General features: G+C 35.3%; 3 protein-coding genes across 3 annotated transcripts; all 3 read right to left on the bottom strand.

The window, feature by feature from the left end:
* Positions 1 to 2,949: 2,949 nt before the first annotated feature.
* LOC145621501 (desmethylxanthohumol 6'-O-methyltransferase-like) lies at positions 2,950 to 4,618 on the bottom strand. The gene is made up of 2 exons (XM_081676231.1): positions 3,821 to 4,618; positions 2,950 to 3,255 (listed from the first exon to the last, which is right to left on the bottom strand). The coding sequence occupies exons 1-2, from the start codon at positions 4,616 to 4,618 to the stop codon at positions 2,950 to 2,952; spliced, it is 1,104 nt and encodes a 367-aa protein (XP_081532357.1).
* A 2,332-nt stretch (positions 4,619 to 6,950) lies between these two features.
* Positions 6,951 to 8,803, bottom strand: LOC145621597 (desmethylxanthohumol 6'-O-methyltransferase-like). Its single transcript, XM_081676326.1, has 2 exons — positions 8,015 to 8,803; positions 6,951 to 7,256 (listed from the first exon to the last, which is right to left on the bottom strand). The coding sequence occupies exons 1-2, from the start codon at positions 8,801 to 8,803 to the stop codon at positions 6,951 to 6,953; spliced, it is 1,095 nt and encodes a 364-aa protein (XP_081532452.1).
* A 3,784-nt stretch (positions 8,804 to 12,587) lies between these two features.
* On the bottom strand, positions 12,588 to 18,567 carry LOC145619950 (uncharacterized). Its single transcript, XM_081674627.1, has 7 exons — positions 18,226 to 18,567; positions 17,164 to 18,051; positions 16,834 to 16,901; positions 16,166 to 16,460; positions 14,845 to 15,442; positions 13,810 to 14,136; positions 12,588 to 13,033 (listed from the first exon to the last, which is right to left on the bottom strand). Exons 1-7 carry the CDS (start codon positions 18,565 to 18,567, stop codon positions 12,588 to 12,590), a joined length of 2,964 nt encoding a protein of 987 aa, XP_081530753.1.
* Positions 18,568 to 18,821: the final 254 nt, after the last annotated feature.

Raw genomic sequence — 18,821 nt, 5'->3', positions numbered from 1 at the left:
TACATTTTGTTTTTTAATTATTGTTAGTTGTTACTCATACAATAAATTTGTGTTCATTTAATAGGCAAAATAAGATTATACTTCGTACTTATAAATAATTGTGGTATGTAAATTGTAAGAGTTAGGGGTGAGCGTAGCAGGGTACCCTGTAAAAATATCGGTACCCGGAACCTGTTGCAACAGGTTCCTAAAAATAGGAACCGGAACCGGAACCTATTGCAGCAGGTTCCTAAGAATTGGGAACCGGAACCGGAACCTGCAGGTTCCGGTTCCTAAACAGGGTACCATGTCTTTCAAAGTAAGCTTAATAGTTACTTGATAAATTGTGACAAATCTATATTTTTAAAAATGGATGTTCACAATAAAAGCTTACAACTTTAGTAAACTACTTCAAATATAACAAACCAACACTAATTGTCTAGAATATTTAATATCGTATAGGTTCCGATTTCATGTATCCTATAGGGAACATGTACTAACAGGGTACCCTACAGGTTCTAGGTCCAAAATTTTATTACCCGGAACCGGAACCTGTTGCAACAGGTTCCTAATTTTATTACCCGGAACCGGAACCTGATCAACAGGTTCCAGGTTTGGAACCTGCGGTTCCGAACAGGTTCCGGTTCCAGATTAGGGTACCCTGAATTTTTGCTCACCCCTAGTAAGAGTTACTCCTAAAAACGAACTAATGTGGCCACATCATGTTGCTAGCCCCACATTACACAAGACATGATAAATTAGTTACTCCTAATAATTACAATCTTTAATGCATGCTTGGAATTGCTCCATGGTTTTACTTGTTCAATTTGACGTCCTCATCATTTTCTATTATTTACGGAGTAGTCATTCAATGTCTTGACATGTTTCCAACTTTAAGACGTAGCTTTCACCATGTATCATCACTTAAGTCATTTGTCTATGACCACCACTTATCCAAAATAAAAAAAATAAAAAAAAAAATAATAAAAAAGGTAATTTGTTCACCTTATGTGATAGTTTTTTTGTTCCTAAATGTGAAAATCGTCAAGAAGCGTTAAATAATATTAGATCAATCTTTCAAGATTGTTGGATTTCTTTTTTTTTTGAAACAAAGATTGTTTGATTTCAAATAAAGTTTTACTAAACTAAAAATGTACCCTTATCATATTGTAAGAAGAGATAGAGTCATGGACACATGGTCTCATGGAGCACCACCTCATGAGAATATGAATAATTTATATTATTACACTCCGTATTATATGGATAGATATATTATCTGAGTGCTTACTACTCCGTACTATTATTTATTAGTTGTTTCTAAATAAAATACTTCCTCCGTTCTTGAAAAACAAGTATGCTCGTCATTAGTGCTGTCAAATTTCAAACCGAAACCGTTTAACTGCCCGAAACCGACCGACCCAAATGAGAACCGAACCGATTAAAAACCGATTTTTTTGAAACCGAAAACCGACCCGAACCGTATTTTAGTAAACCCGAAACCGAATCGACCCGAATAATGTTAAACCGTATAAGAACCGAACCCGCCAACAAACCGAACCAAATATAAACCGAACCGAAAGAAAACCGAACCGAAAAAGAACCGAACCGTATCTAACCCGAAACCGGTTCCAACCCGAAACCGTTTAAACTGGAAAAAAAACCGCTTACACCGAACCGTTAGCAAACTGCTACCCGTTTGCACCGAACCATTTAAAAACCGAACTGATTGTAAACCGAACTGGTTATAAACCGAACCGTTTATGAACCAAACCGCTTCTAAATCGAACCGTTTACAATCTTTTTTATATTTTTTTTTTTTGAGGAAACAATCTTTTTTATATAATTAAATGGATTTTTTATTATTTTTTTAACGGGAATATAATTAAATAGATTAAATGATTAAATAAGAAGCATATAATAACCTAATTGTAAAACAATAATACATTAATACACTAACTCTTATAATCTACTTCGTAATAAACTAGTAAGATCAGTATGACTAAACTTGAAACATAACATAATATGTATTTATAAAATCAATGAGAATTTGTTTATAATATGATGCCTAAATATGAAATGATTCGCGACTTGCCGACTTTATATAAAACTTGTGAACGCAAAAGGTTAGCAAGTACTATCAAATTTCAAACCAAAACCATTTAACTGCCCGAATCCAAACAACTCGATAAACAATTTACTTTTTGAAACCGAAACCGACCCGAACCGTAATTTAGTAAACTTGAAATGGAACTGATATGAATAACGTTAAAGTGGTTAAACCATCGAAGAACCGAACCAGTTATAAACTAAACCGAAAAAGAACCGAACCAGTTAAAAACTGAACCGAAAAAGAACCGAACCAGTTATAAACTGAACCAAAAAAGAACCGAACTGTTTCTAACCCGAAACCGTTTCCAACCCGAAACTGTTTGAACCGGGATAAAAACCGTTTACACCGCACCGTCAACAAACCGCAACCCGTCTGCACCGAACCGTTTACTACCCGGACTGTTTACAACCCGAACCGAATTAAAACCGCTTAAGAATAAACCGAAACCGAATCGAACCGATAACTATTTAAACCGAACCAAAACCGACCCGTGAGACAATTAAACCGATTCCAAACCGACCCGATTAAATACCGAACCGATTTCAAACCGAACCGAAACCGAACTGTCAAACCGTTTTGACAGTGCTACTCGTCATTTTAGATGTTTCCCTTTATTAGTTACTACTCTTACTAGTTCAACAGAAATTACACGTACTATAATCCATACCGTATACAAAGAACATGTGCAAAATTTTCACCACACAACTAGTAGTTCTACAACTTGTACTACCTTTCTCAAAGAATGAACGTAGTTTGATATATTTTGGTTATAACAAAATAATTTAAGAGTCCTTATTATTCATTCTCCAATTGTAATGCTACGATATTTTTAATTGGCAACATTTCTTATACAATCAAAATTACTGAATAAATGCCTCAATAACTGAAAATGACATAATAGTTTGAAGTGGTATGAAGTTGATGCGAGTAAAACCAGCTTCTTTCAACAATTTCTTCCATTCATCTTCAGTCCTCTCTTTGCCACCATCAGTATTGGCCATGATCAAAAGATCGAGGGCAATGGTTGCGTCGTCGAAAATACCATGTCCATCGGGATGAAGAACTATATCAACTATGATCACCTTTCCTTTCTTCTGAGATACCGCCTTTTGACAATTCTTTAGGATTGTTAAGCATTCCTTATCTGCCCAGTCATGTAAAACCGACTACATACACCACCCAAAATAAAAATGTTACGTTGTAAGAGTAGACATAATTTAGCATAACACAGAGAATTTGTTTAATTAGTAGAATAATTAAGGCTTAAAGTTTATATAACAAAAATGTCAATGAGCTTTTATGAAACAAAATAATCACAAAAGGTTTTATGATGATATTATATATAATTAGTTAGTCAAACCATGTTCTGTAAAAATAATCAAATTATTATTTTTAATAAAAACAATTTAATTTAAGTTCAGTAAAAATAAGTTCAATTCAATAAAACAAATTTTAATCAATAAAAATTAGTAATAACTTTCAAATAAAGTTTTAATCATTAAACATTACTTAAGTTCAATAAAAAATAGTTTATTTCAATAATAAAAAAAAAATTCTATAATAATAGTATAAGCTTAGCAAAAATAATTTAACTTCATTAAAACTAATTTCATTTCAATGAGAATAATTTCAACAAAAAATAATGTCAAAGGCAACACAATTAGTGAATTACACGACATTGCACGTAAAAGTGCATTAATCTTAAACTTTACACGATTGCGAAAGACCTACCTTGATGATGACATTATCAGCCGAAGGAATCTCCTTAAACATGTCACCACCAACATGGGTAACACCGGAGTGTTGAGGAGCACTTGCAACCGTAGGAGGCAGATCAAAGTTAATACCTTTAATCTTAGGGTACGCCTTAACGATTTCGGCCATCAAACTTCCGGTACCACCACCAACATCAACAAGTAATGTACCTTCCAACTTACTAAACTCATCTTTATACCCTTTTATAACAGCATCTAAGGTAGGTTTAGTAGCAGCAGTCATCCCAACATTAAACAAACTATTAAACTCTTTATTTTTAGACGCCATTTCCCAAACAGACATCCCATGAGCCTTAACAAAAGGCATCCCACCCTCCTTAATCGAACGTGTAAACTCGTACCATGGTTTCGTGATCAAAGGGTCCGAAAGGGTTAGGAACATAGGGGCAAGGCTAAGGTCTTGATCATACAAGAGCCACTTAGATGTTGTGGTTAGACCATATAAGGGTACGACTTCTTCACCTGATGATTGGTTATTATATTCTATGGTGAATATTTTTTTACGGACTAGCATTCGCATGACACGTCCAAGGTACGTGACATCGAGGGAGGTTGACTCGAATTTTGAGGCTATTTGAGATAGGGTTATTGGGTGGCCATGGGAGTGTATTATGTCCGCAATGCGGAGCTCCACGGCTGTTCGTAGGGCAAGTGTAATGGCGTAGCCAAAGAGGTGGTTGTAGACCTCGGCATGGGCTTTGAGGAGCTCAACATCCTCATTAGCATTGCCAATATTAATCTCTGTACTCCCCATTTTTTACACTCTATATTACTAATATTATGTATTTGAATTAATTTATTAGTAATCTTGAATTTAAGAATATATTTATAGGAGGATAAATAGCACGTTTTGTCGTTGTTTAACATGTGTATGTAAAAAGTCAAGAACATAAAGTACGTGTGTGGAAATATTGCTCCTTTGATTTAATTAGATCAAGGATAGATATGGATATTTGTACAAGAAGTCAAGAACAATATAATGTACTCCGTACATACTTTCTTAATTAATCACGTAAAAGAGAGTTGAATAGTATAATGTAGCACACTTAAATGGAAATGAGCAACAGTGACTATGCTGACTAATGTGGTCTTGCAATACATGACTTTTTAATAAAGATTAAGGTCTGCATGCAATAGGTTACAAATTTAAGTTCTTCATGCCATATTTATAATTTGTATTGTCATTCTAATTCATTCGTCTATCGGCAAAAATAATAGATCTGAGATTATTTTTTTATCACTATTTTCTGCAATTGTTAAATTTTAATGTTGGTAGAAATAGACCTTTCATAATTAAGAGCAACAACGAAGAGAGCCTTAGTCCTAAATAATTTAATTTAGGTCTATTACAATGTACCTTTCATATTGCAAAAGAAAAAATACAATAAATAAAACTACCTCCCCCTTTGCTTGTTCATCGTACCCATCAAGAGAACTAGAATTTTTTTTTTAAGAAAATAATAAACATGAGGCTTAACCTGCAATTGGTGTGTATCAATGTAGTGTAGTCAAGATTTGATAAGTAGTCTTTTATGACTGCGATATTGTTTTTATGCATGTGAAAATTGGCAATAAAATATTAATATATAGTGCTAAAGTAGAGTATGGATGAGTAGTATAGTCAATATACGACTTTAATAAACAAAATCAGTGTTTAATTATTTAGATTAGTATAGTCATTATTATACGAATTTAGAGAAATGCAAGATATACGACTTATTAGAGAGTGGATGATGAGTACACCTGGTTATTGGGCAGGTCGGGTCAGGGTTGGTACGGTGTGGATCAAATGTAGGTCGGGTCAAACGGGGTCATATTTTATAGGCTTAATACGGGTCAGGCCAATGCGGGTCAATAACAGGTCAATAATGGGCGGGCCAATGCGGGTTGCGGGTCAATAATGGGTTGGACCAGTGCAGGTCGCGGGTCGATAATGGGCAGGCCAACAAAATATCAATTAAAATAAATATTGAACATAGCCATTACTAAGTATATATGAGTACAAATTTATCTATGTAATTATTTTTACATTATCTATTTTGTTTGTCTACTAAATTGGAAAAATATTTTGGCCCTATATTGACCCTAACCATTAAAGGCCCATTCATTAATGACCATGTTCATTAATAGCACTTTAAGCTTGACCCTGACCTTATTGTCATTGGGCTATTCTACCCAATAACCAGCTGTAATGATGAGTATAATGACTATAGTTAAGACATGAATGTTCAATTTGAGGCATTTTTTAATCATTATATACCTACTTTAGGCCATTTTTTCTTACCTTTTCAAATGAATAAATAAATAAACTCTAGGCTTTAATTTTTTTCCTCTTCTCTACTTAATTATTTGGATAATTATCTCTCTTCTTACAGTAAAAAGAAAGGTAGAAATATCCAATAAGAGAATCAGGAGTATTATCTGATTAAGGCCCTGTTCTCTTCACCTGGCCTTAAGAAAATAATATTAAGTAAAAATAATTTCAGTTCAGTAAAAATAAGTTTAGTTCAGTAAAATTAATTTCAGTTCAGTAAAAATAATTTCCGTTCAGTAAAAATAAGTTCAATTCAGTAAAATTCAGTTTTCTTAAAGAAGAATTATAATAGAAAATCAATAAAAATAATGTTCAACAAAAATAAATTCAGTTCAATACAACTAATTTAAGTTCAGTAAAAATAATTTAAGTTCAGCAAAAATAATTTTAGTTCAGCAAAATAAAGGTGAAGAGAATGGGGCCTAAGATCCTATTCTATATGTTCGACATATTTTGACTAATTTCGATAATTTAAAATATGTTTAGATTTAATAAATTCTATTGTTTAACATACTCACAAGTTTAGTGAGTTGGTTCGTGTTCATACTATATATGTAGTTATAAGATACAAGTATAAGGGATATTATAGTACTCGTAGCTAGGTAATTTGTAACGCATCATAATATCGTGACACAATCAGTGTTACAGGGAGAAATCTGAACCTAACACATTATAACACGATACAAACATAAACCAACTTATTATTTGTTACAACCAAAGGTTATCCAAAGTGCAATGTAACTAGCTAGCTAGTCATGCTAAGCTAGGTGGTTTACTGAGGAACGGCCTCGATGATCGATAATGACATAATAGTAGGAAGGCGGGTGATATTGAGAGTAGTAAAACCGGCTTCTTTCAACAATTTCTTCCATTCCTCCTCAGTCCTCTCTTTTCCACCAACACAATGCGCCATTAACCAAAGATCACAGCCTATGACCGCGTCGTCAAACAACCCTTTTCCATCAGGATTAAGAATTGCATCCACAATAATCACCTTCCCTTTGCTTTGGGATACCGCCTTTTTACAGTTCATCAGGATTTTTAAGCAGTGTTCATCCGTCCAGTCGTGTAAAATGGACTGAAAAACATAATTTAAGTTGAAGTGGTTAAGTTAATTACAAGTACTCAATAAATAAGTACGTAGTATTTAGATTTAATGTTATTAACCAAGCAAATTGTCTCATCACACAATTGTTATCTTGTACTACCACTTATCAAACGTGTTTTAATTTACTTTTCAAATCAAAATAATACTACTAGTAGTTAATAATTTTCAAAGAAAGATTATGTAGTTTGTTTTGTACTTGAATTCATATAATTAAAGACAAATATATGGAACTAGATTTTATAGGAATTTGAATATACGTAGTATATATATGTACATGGTAATAATTATGTAAAATATGTAATAATTATGAATATACGTAGTAAATTTTTTTATGTTATTATGTAGTATGTAGTAATTAGGTCTACTTTTCTTATTAGAAATAACCTTGCTTCAACCTATTTTACTAGCTAATAAAAAATAATACTAACCAAATAACCAAATATATAAAGTATGACATGTGTGTTTTGACTTTTAAAAATAGACCCGATTCAATTATATATGATTTACTTCCTTCGTTAAATGTTAATTGCAACAAAGGGGTATTATTTGTGAGATATAAAATATTCCTTTATTGCAATTAACATCTATTATATTCCATACTTAATTCGTCATTTTTATAGATAAGAATATGATATCTACCTTAAAAATCGAGTTACAGATGATATATATAGTGTCATGAGATTTGAAATACTTCGTACTCATTATTTTTTTTTGTAATACGTACGTACCTTTAATATGATAGTTTCAGCATTAGGAATCTCTTTAAACATGTCACCTCCAATATGGGTGACACCCGGATGTTGTGGGGCACTAGCCACAACATGAGGCAAATCAAGGTTAATACCCTTAATATGAGGGTAAGCCTTAACAATTTTGGCTATCATCCTTCCAACTCCACCTCCAACATCAATAAGAGTACCTTTTAACTCACTAAAACCATCCTTATACCCTTTAACAACAGCATCTAAGGTAGGCTTAGTAGCAGCTGCCATCCCAGTGTTAAACATTGTGTTAAAGTCAGGGTCCTTAGCTGCTCTCTCCCAAAATGATTGGCCATATGCCTTTTCGAATGGGGTCCCACCCTCCTTGATCGAATGGCTGATCTCGAACCATCCGGATATGATCCAAGGGTGTGTAAAGGCTAAAAACATAGGAGCAAGGCTTAGGTCTTGGTCATGCAAGAGCCACATAGAAGTTGTGGTTAGACCATATAAAGGTACAATTTCTTCACTTGATAAATTATTAATATTATAATCAACAATGAAGATTTTATTACGGACTAGCATCCGCATGACATGTGCAAGGCACGTGACATCAGAGGAGGTTGACTCGAGTTTTGAGGCTATTTGAGATAAGGTCATTGGGTGGCCATGAGAGTGTATGATATCCGCAATGCGGAGATCTATAGCAGCTCTTAAGGAAAGGGTATCGGCGTAGGCAAAGAGGTGGTTGTACACAGCTTTGAGGAGCTCAGCATCCTCATTAACATTTTCTAGATGTAACTCTATGCTTCCCATAATTTTTTAATTACTTAGTATTACTAATTTACTAGCTAGAAATATTTGTATTGCTAAAGTATGTAGCTAGTGATTATTAATTATGCATGCAACTTCATTAAGGTGTGTAGTAGTTTTATAGGAAGGTAGCATAGACTTTTCAACAGTGACTATGTTATGTTATTGATGTCAAAGTATGTAGTTCCTATAGTTTAGGAACATTAATAAAATCAATAGATTAGAGGAGTAAATCATGGATCATGTATTTGTTTACCCATCTAGTATTAGTGGTTCCTATGTTTATGGCATTAAAAGTATACGTTCGATCTAGCTAATCTATAAGCTTGTTATTAGCTATTTCTTTGGCCTATATAATGACATAAAATGTAATTTGAATTGTTAAAGTGGATTGAATAATACAAGTTTTGTTCTTTTTTCCCCTCTCTGGTCTCTACTATAATGTTAATAGACTATTGGATTATTAAACCCTAAACTTGTTATGGTCCGTTTCATATCTGATTATTTAAAGGTAAATAATTTCATTAGCAAACTAACATCTTAATTCCATATATAGTAAAGCAATATCATCCTCAAGCTTTGTGTATTCGTTCATAATTGTTCATCATTATCATATCGCCTAATGTAACAGTCACCTCATAAGCGGGTAATGCATGGTATTTAAAAAAAATTAAGAGAAAACTCGATGTCTTTTCTATTTATTAATTTTTTTGATTGGCTATATCATATATATGGAGCGTTTGATAATTGTTAAAGTTTTAAACCTTTTGAGGCGAGGTCAATTACAAGGGTATAGACCAATTGCATGCAATGGATCGGAGAGAGTATAATCTATCTTTTGCTTAGTTTATTTGATATGACACGAGTATTGTTAGTTTAGATGAACTACTACGAGAGGGGGGGTGAATAGTAGTAGGTTCCAATCGCGCAACTTAAGCGGAAATAAACAATAAAAACATAAAGAAAACTTAAGCACACAACAAGTTTACGAGGAAACCATCCAGTGCCTAACTGGAAGTAAAACCTCGGCCCTATTGGGACTTATGAACAAATTCCACTATAATAGGCAACTCTCCTAGTACAACCTATTACACAGACCTTTGCTTTGCAAGTTCCACCACGGACACTTGACTCTATGATAGGACACTTCCTACCAGACCTAAGACACTTCTCAGGACCCTTTTTCTCCCCTTACCAAGGACACTTCCTAGGTGACCCAAGACACTTCTCAGGTTCCTTTCACTCTCTGTGCACTCACAGTCTTCACTCGAATTTTAGAGAATTCAAACTCATACACTTGCGTGAATTTAAGAGAATTCACGATCTCACCCCAAAACCAATTACAACTCAAAGACACACTCTAACACATAAATGGAAAGCTACACATGAAACCCGAAATCAAATGATAAAGCTTAAACCTTTTGGCAAACTTACTCTTAAGCACTAAGTGGTTTTCACGCTTAAAACTCTCACTTTGCTAAGCTGAAATACTTCTATATTTATAGGAGTTCCTCAGCTTCTCAAACTAGGGTTTTCGCAAACAAGATAGATCAAACACAAATCTGATCTTATCTTCTTTAAAACCGAATCCAAACAGATTTAAATTCGTTTTTATAAAAACCAAATTTTATCAAATTCGTTTTTGTTAAAAGATAAGATTTTATAAAAAAGATAAAACCAAGTTAAACCAGATCTTATAAGATAAAATCCATTAAGTACTTTTTTATAAAATTCATAATTATCTTTTACGAATTAGTTAGTTTGCCAAGCTTTATCTGATTTCTAATAAGTTCCAGGCATATCTATCATTTATATGTTTACATCATCCTACGAAAACAAACTTATCTTTTACACAACTATAAGTTATGAAGTCCATCTTCTTCGGTTGATATCTTGATCTTTGTGTTGATCCTTGATTGTTGAGGCTTGCCCCAGCATTACACCAGAACCAGGTCGTTACACCCGTTTTGAAGTTCCTGTTGAGAAACTTCGGGAAGTTCCATTGCTGGAACTCTTCTTCTGTTCTTTACTTGTCCTCATGGATCTTCCAAAGTTCCTTTGTTCCAGTTCCTACTTCAGCCCTCTACGCTTACTGAACCTGCCAACATCACAACACTAGAAAATCCTTATTAAAAGGAAGTTTGCTCAATTCTTAGTATCATCATCAAAACCTCATAAGGGTCAACAATTTCCCCCTTTTTGATGATGACAAACTGAGCAAACTTCTGAGGATGATAAGTAGAGAAACAGAAGGTTAATTTTTTCATTTTCCAATTTTTTCTTTTTTTTCATATAAGCAAAACAAAGAAAAAAAACAGAACATAAGTAACAGAAAGAAAACAAACAGAAAGCAAAGAAAATTTGTAGAGAAGAGAAACCTTTGTTACTTACTCAATTGGAACTAGAACAACTTCAGCTTTCAAGTTTGCTCCTGCTTTTCCCCCTTTTGGCATCATCAAAAACTTGACTTTTCAAAGTTTTATTCATCTACTCACAGCCCCACAGGCAATTCATCGAATGTGGGAAGCTGGAAGCAGCGCTGGCTAGCTCTCTTAAGCTAGTACTTTCACACAAATTTTCCTGTTTATTCTCAACAATGCAAGCAAGTATAGACAAAGTTTCATACTATTTAACAAAACCAACCATCCAGAGTACTTTAAAATATTACAGACCAAGTTCCAAAATATTCAAAAGCAAATGAGTTCAAAAACATCCAAATAAAAACATATCATTGTTCCAAAAACCATTAGAAAATATGAAGCTAGGGGATGGCTAGGGTAGGCTGCATAGGTGATCAAGCGTCAAGCGCTTGTAAAATTTTCTCAAGATCAGCTTTGTTGTCCTCTTGAGCTTTCTTCATTTTTGCTTCAAGACTTGAGATGGCTTTGTGGAACTCCTTGGCCTGAGCAGCGTCAGTCCTCTCCATAGCCTTTATCTTCCCTGACAAGTCAAGGAGCTGTCCTTCAACCTGCATAAGCCTATTAGATAAATCAGCTACTAGCTCATCAGCTCCTCCATCTCCTTCACTCAACTCCAAGGGATCAGCAGCACTGGTCCTACCCTGAGTTCCACCAGAGAGCCTTCTACTCTTCCTGACAGGAACTCTCACCTGTGAGTCCTCGTCCTTTTCTTTCTTTTTCTGAGCAGCTTCATACCTCACACACTTCCCCCTCACTACAGCAATACTCAAACCTCTCAGAGTGGTTTCATTGATCACATTTTCTCCTTTCTCCCTCATATGCCCATAGAAATCCCTCAATTGCACACCTAAATCTTCAAACACAGAAGCAAGAATCGCAGCATATCCAACTTTTATCTCTTTTTCTATGCAGTGCTCTAAGTGTTGGATCATAATTGCTGGGAAATTAATTTTAATCTTCTTAGACATGCAAAAGATTAGGGCCATATCTAAGTAGCACAATTCATTTTTCTTTTGAGTCCTTGGAACCAAGGACTTCTTTACCAAATTAAACAGCAATTTGTGCAACGGAGAGAGATCATTGTGATTCATCACGCTAACACCCTTTTTACCCCCTAAGTAATTTATGATTTCAGTTTTAGTATGCCATGCTACCTTAACAGTCACAGCCCCTTTCATGTAAGTATCAAACCCCTCACATGGAACTTGCAGAATAGACCCTATTCTAGCAGCATCAAACTCAACATCAACACCATTAATTTTGCTATAACACACACCATCCTCAAATTCACATTCCTTACAGAATTCATCCATAGCCAGTGGATACAAATAATTTTTAGCTTTAACAGTAAACATGAAATCCCAACCCTAGAACTTAAGCAGATCTAGAAGTTCAAAATTCACCTTATTACACCATGCATCATCAATTCTATAGCCTACAACATACCTGTCAGCAAATTTTCCCAGTGCCTTCTCATCTTCTTCCCCCTCAGAATGTTCTTTCTCTTCCTCGGGTTCCTCGTCCCTCGCCATCATATCAATTTCAAGAATTTGATCTTCGAGTGACTTTTCCGTTTTTTCGGCTTTCCTCTTCTTCCATAACCCGATTCGATCAAGAACATTGGGTAAACTTCCAGTAGAGGAAGTTGCAGTGTCCTCAACGGCTTTTGGCTTGGTATTTTTTGGTTCTGAGGTGGTTTGAAGTAGCACAACAGGAATTTCTTGGCTGAGTGGTTGTGGGCTAGGTGATCTGGGAGGTGATAGCTCTTCTTGGTTCTTAGGGTTTTCTTCGGCCATGGTTGGTTGAGGTTTAGCTGTAGAAATTTTTGTGTGGTTTAGCTGTAGAAATTTTATGGTCAGGGTAGTTCTAGAGTTTAATTGATGTGATGGTAAGTTAATGGGGTTGGTTGGGTAGTATTTATAAGGGAGTAAATTTTTGAAGCGGTGTATTGAAGTGGAAGGGTTTAGTTTAGGAACAATGAATTTTATCTTGTTTTTGAAAACTAATCCGGATGGAATTTTTTACAAATCAAGAATTTATCTTTTCACACTATATTTAATAAAAGATAATTCCAGAAGATAAATCTTCTCGAAAAGAAAAACTGATTTTTCAAAATATAATTTATGGAACAAGTCACATACAAGTCTACATTGCTTTGAATAGTATGTACAGTTTTAAATAAGAGTTACTTGCACTGACCTCCAAGAGTTTACCAACGGTGACATTCCCGTTATGTTTATCACACCAAATTTGTGGTAGATGTTTTATTCTTCTAATTGATCTTGTTAATTGACAATGCCATATCTAGGAACTTCAGTTGCAATCAATTCAGCTTGATCATCCCAAGTTCCAGTCTCATGTTCTCAAAGCGTTCTCTGCTCAAAGGCTTAGTTAGAATATCAGCAATTTGATTATCAGTAGGACAAAATTCCAACTTAATATAGCCTTTTTCCACATTATCTTTTAAGAAGTGGTGTCTAATGTGGATGTGCTTAACCTTAGAGTGTTGCACTGGATCTTTAGAAATACAGATAGCACTAGTATTATCACAATAAATTGGAACACATTCAAATTTTAAACCAAAATCACATATTTGTTGTTTTATCCACAGCATTTGTGAACAACAAGCTGCAGCAGCTACATATTCAGCTTCTGCTGTGGACAAGGCAACTGTATTCTGTTTCTTGGAACCCCAAGAAACTAAGCATGATCCAAGAAATTGAGTCATACCTGATGTGCTCTTCCTATTCACTAAATCACCTGCATAGTCAGCATCCGTGTATCCAACTAAATCAATTGATTCATTCCTTGGATAGTAGAGAGATAAATCATCAGTTCCTTTGAGGTACCTAAGTATCCTCTTAACTGCCTTGAGATGAGATTCCTTTGGATTTGCTTGGAACCTCGCACATAAGCCTACACTGAAAGATATATCAGGTCTACTAGCAGTTAGATATAATAAGGAACCTATCATACCTCTATACATCTTCTGATCTATGCAAGTTCCAACTATGTCTTCATCCAGTCTGGCGTTAGTTCCCATAGGTGTTCTTATAGTTTTGGAACTTTCCATCTTATATTTCTTTATGAGTTCCTTCACATACTTTTGTTGGTGAATCATTATTCCTTTCTCAGTTTGCTTAATTTGCAATCCAAGAAAGAAGTTTAGCTCACCCATCATGCTCATCTCGAACTCATCACTCATAAGGTCAGCAAAATACTTCACCAAAAATTCATTAGTTGCACCAAAAATAATATCATCTACATATATTTGTACAACTAAAATGTCAGTTCCTTTAGATTTCAAAAACAAAGTTTTGTCTATTTTGCCTCTTTTAAAATCATTATCTAACAGGAACTTGGACAACCTCTCATACCATGCCCTTGGTGCTTGTTTTAGCCCATAGAGAGCTTTATCAAGTTTATAGACATGATTTGAGAAATCTGGATCTTCAAATCCAGGAGGTTGTTCCACATAGACGTCCTCTTTTAATAGACCATTTAAAAATGCACATTTGACGTCCATCTGAAACAACTTAATCTCCATAAAAGCTGCAAAAGCAATAAGAATGCGTATAGCTTCTAACCTGGCAACTGGAGCAAATGTCTCATCAAAGTCTATGCCTTCTTGTTGATTGTACCCCTTGACAACCAGTCTAGCCTTGTTTCTTACTATGATTCCATGTTCATCAAGCTTGTTTCTGAACACCCACTTTAGACCTATGACCTTCTGGTGTTCCGGTCTAGGAACTAGGTGCCAAACTTTGTTTATCTCGAATTCTCCTAGTTCAGCTTGCATGGCTATGATCCAATCAGCATCTTGTAAGGCTTCATCACAGTTCTTTGGTTCCAACGTAGATAGGAACGAGAAAAATGCACAGAAGTTCCTTAGCTGTGACCTGGTCTGAGTTCCTTTGGTTATGTCACTCATAATCACGTCCACTGGATGAGACTTTTGATGTTTCCAACGTTTAGGGGTAAACTCTTTGATTGGATACAACTTTTCAGGTTCAGCATCATTGTTTCCTGTCTCTTGATTCAGTGGTTCCTGATTCTCAGGTTCTGGGTTCTCAGGCTCAGAATGTTCCTCTTGTGGAACTTCTGTTTCAGTTGCAGTTTGGTTTTCAGCTACTGGATTCTTGTTTTGCTGCTTCATGGATATTGTTGATTCCTCATCAGGGTCATGTCTTCTTACTAACCCTATCTCGAAATCATCATCATCCTGTACATCAATCACAAAATCAGTTTTATCAAAAATTATATGTACAGACTCTTCAACACACATTGTTCTTTTATTATAGACTCTGTAAGCTTTACTATTTGAGGCATATCCTAAGAATATAGCCTCATCACTTCTTTCATCAAACTTTCCCAAGTTTCTCTTTCCATTATTGTGTACAAAACATCTGCAACCAAAAGATCTAAAGTAAGAAATATTTGGTTTTCTTCCTTTAATTAGTTCATAAGGTGTTTTGTTGGTTATTGCTCTAATAGAAACTCTATTCAATATGTAACACGCTGTGTTTACTGCTTCTGCCCAGAAGTTCCTAGGCAGTCCACTGGAAATCAGCATAGTCCTTGCCATGTCTTCCAAGCTTCTGTTTTTCCGTTCAACTACTCCATTTTGTTGTGGAGTCCTGGGAGCAGAGAAGTTGTGATCCATCCCATATTCATCACAAAACTCATCAAATTTTGAGTTTTCGAACTCAGTTCCATGATCTGACCTTAGGTGGATCAGTTGATGACCTGTTCTTCTATGTTCTTTCTTCACAAAAGCAACAAAGTGATCAAACGTATCATCCTTGCTTACAAGAAAGAAAACCCAGGTATATCTGGAAAAATCATCTACAATAACCATCACATACCTTTTTCCACTTCTGCTTTGTATTCTTATAGGACCACACAAATCCATATGGATAAGTTCCAATGGTTTTGTGGTGCTTACCATATTCTTAGATTTGAAAGATATTCGTGTCTGCTTACCTCTAACACATGCACTGCAGACTTTTTCTTTTAGGAACTTGATGGTTGGAAGTCCTTCCACAAGTTCTTTTGATCTAAGTTTATCTAGCAAAGAAAAACTAGCATGGCCAAATCGTTTGTTCCATAATAAGGGATCATTCTCAATGACACTAAGACAAGTTAAACTACTACTTGGAACTTCGTTAAGATCCACAATATATGTGTTCCCTTTTCTGGTTCCTTCAAGGATAATGTTGTTAGTGTCATTGTTAATGATTCTACAAAAATTAGAAGTAAAGCTAACTGAGTTACCTCTATCACAAAATTGAGAAATACTTAACAAGTTGTGTTTAAGACCCTCGACTAAAAAGACATTTTCAATAGCATTGGAACTTGACCTTCCTACTTTACCTATAGCAATGATTTCACCTTTCTTATTATCACCAAAGGTCACAGTTCCACCGTAGTAGGCATCCAGTGAGAGAAATTTAGATTTGTCTCCAGTCATGTGCTTAGAACAACCACTGTCGAGGTACCAAGTGTTGTTCCCCCTCACTGGAACCTGCATGAAAACTAAGCGTTAATTTCTGGAACCCAGGTTTCCTTGGGTTCCATTGTTTTGGAAGAAGATTCAGATTTCTTCAACCATACCTGTTCAGCATGCTCAGTATTCTTAAGAGTATCTTTATTTCTTTTAGGACAAGCAGCTTTAAGATGTCCTGTACTACCACAATAGTAACATAGTTTTTGACTGGGTAGATCCACATACTTCTTGTTTCTCCTAGACTTCTTCTTATAACCTAGTCCTTCTTTATTCTTGTTATGGATGTTAGCTATCCAAGATGGAATTCCATTATTAATTACTTCTTTACCTCTCCTGGCTCTGACAAGTTCCTCCTCCAAGGTTTGATTTTTTATTTTAACTTCTTCCAAATCATATTTTAATTTCTCAAAATTTGGAAGTTGGCTTGCAATAGGAACTTCAGAGTCAGGAGTGTCAATTCCAAGTTTCAGTTGAACTAACTCTACATTCAACAGAATATTATCGTGTTTCAGTTTTTCAACTTGTTCTTTTAGAAGGCCATTTCTATCATGTAAATCAAATAATCTAGTTTGTATGTCAGTTTTCATATTATCTACCCATTCACTATGTTCTTTGTAAATGTTTAAAGCTTTATCAGTTTGGAACTTCGACCTGTTTAGTTCTTTATAATCATCTTGAAGTTCCAGAATAATGTCCATAAGATTTTCCTTTTTTAAGTGTTTAAGTTGTCGATAGTCATACCATACCTCAGATTCAAGTTCCTTCAGGCGTGCTTCATCATCTGCTTTGGCCATTAGACATAAGTTGGTTGTTTCCTCTACAGATTCTCCTTCTCCTTCATCTTCTGAATCAGAGTTTCCCCATGCAGCCATCATGGCTTTTCTCACATCTTCCTTGGAGAATGATGGTTTGTAATACTTGTTTTGTTCCTTCCCTTTGTACTTTGATTTTTCATCCTCCTTAGGTTGAGGACAATCTCTGATGAGATGGTCCTTGGAACCACAACCAAAGCATTTGATCTCCCTGGAACTTGGCTGTCCTCTCCTGTTCTTCTCTCCTCTCTTTCCCAGCATCCTCCTGAACCTTCGTACCAGCATGGCTGTCTCTATGTCATCATCTTCAGACTCACTTGATTCATAAGCCTTTAGAGCAAGGCTTTTGTTCTTGGAACTTTCAGTATTAGCTCCAAGATGAAGTTCATGAGTAAGCAGGGAACCATTGAGCTGTTCAAGGTTGAACTTGGTGAAGTCCTTGGATTCTTGCAAAGCAGTGACCTTGGATCTCCATCTCTCATCTTGAGGAAGGCTTCTAAGGACTTTCCTTACCTGTTCATCAATGGGTATGGACCTGCCTAAAGATTCTAACTCATTGACAATGTTAGTAAATCTAGTGAACATATCCTGAATGGATTCTTTGTGTAGCATTTCAAATCTTTCATATTTAGACATTAGTAAATCAATTTTGGAACGTTTAACTTCATTCGTTCCTTCATGTGTTACTTGTAGTAAATCCCAAATCTGCTTTGCAGACTTACAACCCATGATCCTATTGTGCTCATGAGGTCCTAGTCCACAATGCAAGATTTTCACAGCTTGAGCATTTAACTCAAATTTTTCATAATCTTCCTTATCAAATTCAGCTAGTGGTTTAGGGATTACCTCTTTGTTTGCATTGGTTTTTGTTACCTCGAAGTCACCGTTTTCAATGACTCTCCATACTTGGTAATTTTCAGCTTTGATGAATATCTCCATTCTATTCTTCCAGTATGAATAAAACTTGCCATTGAACATTGGTGGTCTCTGGGTGGAATACCCTTCTTCAAGTTTCTCGTGTGCATTCATCTCTTCAGGAACTTTACTCTACAAGGTTGCTTGTAATCTCGTGAGAACCTGCTCTGATACCAATTGTTAGTTTAGATGAACTACTACGAGAGGGGGGTGAATAGTAGTAGGTTCCAATCGCGCAACTTAAGCGGAAATAAACAATAAAAACATAAAGAAAACTTAAGCACACAGCAAGTTTACGAGGAAACCATCCAGTGCCTAACTGGAAGTAAAACCTCGGCCCTATTGGGACTTATGAACAAATTCCACTA

The sequence above is a fragment of the Chenopodium album genome, chromosome 27, assembly GCF_948465745.1.
Source record: "Chenopodium album chromosome 27, dcCheAlbu1.1, whole genome shotgun sequence".
NCBI lineage: Eukaryota > Viridiplantae > Streptophyta > Magnoliopsida > Caryophyllales > Amaranthaceae > Chenopodium > Chenopodium album.
Note: the sequence above shows the minus strand (reverse complement) of the source record. Positions and strands in the feature narration are given on the sequence as shown.